This window comes from Peromyscus leucopus, chromosome 10 (assembly GCF_004664715.2).
Source record: "Peromyscus leucopus breed LL Stock chromosome 10, UCI_PerLeu_2.1, whole genome shotgun sequence".
Lineage (NCBI taxonomy): Eukaryota > Metazoa > Chordata > Mammalia > Rodentia > Cricetidae > Peromyscus > Peromyscus leucopus.
Window position 1 is genome coordinate 12,310,047 of NC_051071.1, and position 6,000 is coordinate 12,316,046.

The window sequence follows — 6,000 nt, forward strand, 5'->3', positions numbered from 1 at the left end:
TAAAATTCTTCAGATGGACGTTAACCTTTCCTGCCCTCAGTTTTCATCCACAAAGGAGCAATACCTAAGCACTTACCTTAAAGTTGTACCAGCATCAATTGAGCTGCCAGACAGAACCTCTCCTAATGGGAACTGTAGATGAATTCCTAAATGGTCTTATTAAATAAAAATCATGCAGCCGAATATAGGGGTGAAAGCCTTAGAGAGATCAGGGAAATAGGGAAAGCCACCAGCCAGCCTTACCTCACCAACTCTGCAGCTTCCAAATGTGAGTTACTTCCTGTCTACACACACCTTTATTGCCTTGCTGTTCTGCCCTCTCATTGGTTATCTTAGCCCAGCTGCCTCACTTCCTCTTCCTACACAGCTCTGTCACTTTCTGTCTGTCTGTACAGACCTCCAGGCCTCTATGGTTGGTACTGGGATTAAATGCGTGTGTCACCACACTTGGCTCTGTTCCCTAGGGTGTGGCCGTGAACACACAGAGATCCTGCCTGCTAAGTGATAGGATTAAGGGCATGTGCTACCACTGCCCAACTTCTTTGTTTACTTAAAATGGCTTGCTATTTCCTCTGATCTCCAAGCAAACTTCATTTATTAAAGTACAAATAAAATATCACATTTCCCCTTTTTTGTCTAATAAAAATAGAAAAGTTATAACTAATACAAGAAAAACTATATACAATAAGTACAATAACTGTATACAATATATACAAGCAATAAATACATCAACAATGTCTAATCTATTTGCATTTGGCAAATTCAGAGAAAATATTCCATTATCTGTTATATTTTGGTGAGTCCAAAATATACCTAATTCACTTTCTATCCTAACTTATATTACCAACAGAAAATATCTTATGATGTCTTTCAAACTTACATACTTAACATCTCTTAGTTTCTTTTCTGAATTTCTTAACAAAGAAGACTGTAACTATAACTATCTAATCTTCAACTCCTCAGAGACCAGAGAAGGAAATAATATTACCTAGTAAAACAGGAAGTGCAAACAAGTGACTTCCAAAAAATGAGTTATGATGGAAACAGTCAGCATCCTGGACAGTCACCTGAGGTTTCTCTGCATGTTGGGGCATCATCCTCGGACTACAGGTTTAGCATATCTGACAGACTCATTTGTGAAGTAGGATGTACACAAGACCTACAGCTCGACCTCACATTCGGTGCAAGTATTCCATGTACCAGATAAACTTGAATTCCACCAGTGACCTGCCATGATTCAGGATTTTAAATTCTGGAAATTGCTGGTGTTTTTGGAATTCAGCTGTCCATTCTTCTTGACTTGTGGATGGCTTCATCTCGGCATCCCATTCTTCTCCGCATCCCATTCTTCTTGGCTTGTGGGTGGCTTCATCTCTTTTATTAAATGCCAGTCTATCATTGAGAGGTTAGACTCTATCAGCCTAGTTACTCTTTCAAGAATAACTTTTTCAGCTACTGTTCCACTGCACACCAGAAGCCATTGCCTGTTCAGCTGCCTTTGAAGAAAGGGGTACTGTACCTCTTCCAGATTGCAAAGCCACTTCAGCGATGGTGCCATATTGTCCTGGCCTCGGAGGACACCTGTTGCCAAAGCCACAACCACACTTGTCTTGGCAAAGATCAGTAGTCCTTTGTTTTGTGTCCTGTCTGTCCATTTTGGATAGCATACTGTTGGCAGTCAATGCAAGGACATTTTGTGGCCCAGTCACTAACTTTTGCCACAATGAAAGTTAAGTCCATATGCATTTTCTTCAATGCCCATATCTTCTCTGAAGTAGATTGGTGCTGCCAGGAGCAGAAATGTCTCATAGTCATAAAAAAAAAAAAAAAAAGAAAAAAAATCTTTGTTATTGAAACATCTAAATGCAATATTCTGTAGATCTCTGAAGGGTCTGAAGATGACCTGTCTATCTAAAATATATCTCTGCTTGACCTTGAAAACATTCCTGATATGACTACAAGTTTTATTGTAATATCTAACTACTGATTTTCATTTCTTTATATCCTAATCATTGATAATAATAACATTCAAGGATTAGCAAATTGCATTACATTGTTAAATGAACTGTATAGGTACAATATCGTGAACAAGATTATCTGTATCGTGTCTATATCATCTCTTTTTTCTTTTCAGAGTAGATTCAATCTACCCTTTATTCTATCATTTCTATATTTTTTTCAGAGTAGATTCAATAATCTACCTCTTATCTATATCCCCTTTTTTCTTTTCTTTCTTTTTTTTTCAAACAAGAACCTTAAATCTAATCTAATCTTTGTTTAGCCTCTTTCCTGACCATTAACAATAACAACTTGTAACCAACTATCCTAAACAATTATCCCAAACCCAAAACCCATTGAAAAACCATAAACCTCTTAGAAATGTGGGTGTCATGTTCTTAAAATTGCTTCCTGCTGTTTGTGGGTGAAGGCATCTTTAGGGGATCCTAAAAAGAAAATTTTGGGGTTAATTGTCAAGTTCTGGGAGAGGTAGCTTTATCATTTGTTGTCCAGTCTCTGCATAATGCCAAAGTGCAGGGCTTGTCTCAAGTCCTCGCTCAAATAGTCTGTAAGGCTGGATCATCTCAGCTAGCCATCTCGAAATTGTCCTGAGCAGTTTGTAGTTCAAAGCTGATCCTTGGGTGATGCTTGTCAGCTTAGTGGTATTATTATTGTCCACGTGGAATCATTGTGGGGCTCCATCATCTTTCTGGAGATTTCAAAGTTGCAGTTAGGTCTGGTCATGATTTCCTGCAGAAAACTGATAGAAATTCCAACACAAAAACATCTACAGGCAGCTAAATGAAGCCTTTTTTCCCCCTAGAATTAGTTAGTACTCTATATGACTATTAATATCATAACAAAAGTTTAATATATATATAAATGTTATAAATTATGATATAAAATTCATACCTTAAGAAGCGTTTAAAGAATCAAAATAGAACCAAAGAATTAAGATCCGTGGCAATAGAATAGTCCCTTAATTTTGGTTTTCTTCTGTCCCATATTAGATGGCTCTTTCTTTTGACATGATACAGAGATTTTGCATTTTTCTTTTAACAAACATGCTTGGGTTTAGAGAAGGAGAGAGCCATTCTCCAACTCTAAAGTCAGCTTTAATTTTTAATTGAACTGGGACTACATAAAGAACATTTGTGTTAAGTGTCTGTAGAGAAGAGCAGAAACAAACATTTAGGAAGACTTATGAAATTTTATGTGATATACCAATAGACCAATTTACTCCTTTTCTTGGGACATTTTTTCCTAGATGATTTGTCCTTTTTCTTCAGATGTCTCATTTGTCCAGTGTTCTTCAGATTCCTTAGCCTTTATCTCCTGAAAGACAAAAACAAAAGCCCTTCCCCAAGCCTAACTTTGGGGAGGTTCCTTTTTGGCAAGTTATATCTGATTAAATGAAAAGCATTTGTTAGTGGTATAATTTAATTTAAACTGGATGATCATGCTGGGAAGAGGAAAGGCTGAGTCAGGAGTTGCCAGCCAGACACAGAGGAAGCAAGATGACAAGGCTGGACATAGATAAGAATTATGGGTTAATTTAAGTGTAAGAGCTAGTCAGTAATAAGCCTGAACAAATGGCCAAGCAGTTATAATTAATATTAAGCCTCTGTGCGATTATTTTATAATTTTATAAAAGGCTTTGAGACTGTGGGTGAGAGATTTGTCCTGACTGCAGGCCAGGCAGGACACAGAAAGTGAGGGAGATTTGACCTGACCACGGGCCAAGCAAGCGGGACAGGAAAACTTCCAACCACAGAGAACGGTGGCACCTGTCTGTGCTTACCCTTGGTGTCACTGAGGACACTGTGGGTTTGCTTTACATGGTAAAATATCGCATAGGTTTAAAGGCCCGAGTCTGGCTCGCTGCACAGGGACCCTGGACCTCTGCAGCTTGCTCATGCCAGGTGAAGAGCCGTAGCTATAGACTCGCTTTCTGTTCTCCACTTTGAGGAGACGCCATGACCAAGGCAGCTTATAAAAGAAAGCATTTAATTTGGGGACTCTGTTACAGTTTTAGAGGTTAGTCCATGATCATCATGGCAGACAGCAGACAGTTGTGGCACTGGAGCAGTAGGTGAGAGAGAGTGGTCTTGGTGTGAGCTTTCGACACCGTAAAGCCCATCCCCAGTGGCAGCTCCTCAGCAGTGCCACACTTCCTAAGTCTTTCCAAACGTTCTTCAGCTGGGGACTGAGCTTGTTGACTGTACGAACGACCTGTGGAGGCCGTTCTCTTCCAAACCACTGCAGCTCTCCTGCAGGTTTCTTCTGACACAACCTTCTATGTTTTACAGGAATCTGAATTTCTGTGTCTGGAATTTGATGAGGTTAAAGTCAAGCAAGTCCTGACGAGGCTGTCAGAGGTAGAAGACAGCATCGGCACGCTGATGCAAGCAGCCTGACGGAGTCCAGCAGGAAGGAGCGTTGAAACGAAGGAGTTGGAGAACCTCGCCACCGACCTTACTTCTAACTCCTGGTTCCATCGGTGTCACCAGGCCACACTGCACACATGTACAAAAGTCTCCAAGAACAAATAAAACGTCTATTTTAAAAGGTGGCTAAAGAAGAAGAAAGCCTCCAGTTCAAATCTTGCCTGTCTCCGCTTGCTGGTTTCTTTGACTTTCACATCTGTTCCGTTGGAGAGGTTCCCAAAATTTAGCATGCATAAAGATTATGAGGGGCATTTATAGAAAATACCGAAATTAAAAAGGAGGCTGCTTGGGCCAGAGCTCCAAGGTAAAGCGCTCGTTTAACGTGAGAGGAGGTGGGCGGGGTTCTCGGCTCTCACCTTGGAGCCCAGCTTGAGCCTAGTGAGATTCTTCTGGGACTGACTGATGTAGTTGAATTGGTGTTTTGTAAATCCAGAGGTTGGATTTGATCTGAGTAGGGATACTCAATTTTTCAAAATTACATTATATTCTATGTGTGTGGTTATGTGGAGGGGGACACATGTGCCACAGGATACCTGTGGAGGGCGGAGGACAAGGAGATTTAGTTCTCTCCTTCTATAATGTAGGTTCTAGGGCTTGACTTCTGCTTGTCAGGAATGTTAGCAAGCCCCGTATCTCACAGGGGAGGACACACACACACACACACACACACACACACACACACACACACACACACACACACACACACGAGAAAGACACCTGACATCAGCCTCTGGCCTCCACATGTACGTGTTTACGTGTGTACATGTACCAGGCCTCGGATGCGCCATGGAGATGCAAACATGCATGGACACACAGAGAAAGAGAGGAACTCTTACACAGAACACTGTTGTAGTAGTGAAGTATGTTAGTGGACTTTCCATAACGGAGGTAAAGGCGTGGGGCAGTCATCAACTCAAAAGGAGGAGGGTTTATTTTAGCTCAGATTTGGAGGCTTCAGTCCATGATCACTTGGCTTCCTCGTACCGGGCCTGAGGTGAGGCAGAGTCATGGCAAAAAGCACGTGATGAAGCCAGACCGCTCACCTCCTGCAGCCAGGGAGCCGGGAGAGTGGGAGGAAGCAGGGTTCCAGCCTCCTTCAGGGTGTATCCCTGGTGACCTAAGCCCCCCTCCTCCTTCAGGGTGTATCCCTGGTGACCTAAGCCCCCCTCCTTCAGGTGTATCCCTGGTGACCTAAGCCCCTCCTCCTTCAGGGTGTATCCCTAGTGACCTAAGCCCCTCCTCCTCCTTCAGGGTGTATCCCTAGTGACCTAAGCCCCTCCTCCTTCAGGGTGTATCCCTGGTGACCTAAGCCCTCCTCCTTCAGGGTGTATCCCTAGTGACCTAAGCCCTCCTCCTTCAGGGTGTATCCCTAGTGACCTAAGCCCCTCCTCCTTCAGGGTGTATCCCTAGTGACCTAAGCCCCTCCTCCTTCAGGGTGTATCCCTGGTGACCTAAGCCCCTCCTCCTTCAGGGTGTATCCCTGGTGACCTAAGCCCCTCCTCCTCCTCCAGGGTGTATCCCTAGTGACCTAAGCCCCCCCTCCTCCAGGGTGTAT

General features: G+C 42.6%; 1 protein-coding gene across 3 annotated transcripts in view; it reads left to right on the plus strand.

Annotated features, from left to right (window-relative positions):
* Nucleotides 1–4,604, plus strand: part of Commd1 (copper metabolism domain containing 1) — a 125,030-nt gene extending 120,426 nt beyond the window's left edge. For all 3 annotated transcript variants that reach the window (XM_037208949.1, XM_028876354.2, XM_037208950.1), the window contains one exon: nucleotides 4,308–4,604. In XM_037208949.1, coding sequence (XP_037064844.1) covers nucleotides 4,308–4,415 — 108 coding nt within the window. In that variant the 3' untranslated portion in view covers nucleotides 4,416–4,604. The remainder of the gene's footprint in view (nucleotides 1–4,307) is intronic.
* Nucleotides 4,605–6,000: the final 1,396 nt, after the last annotated feature.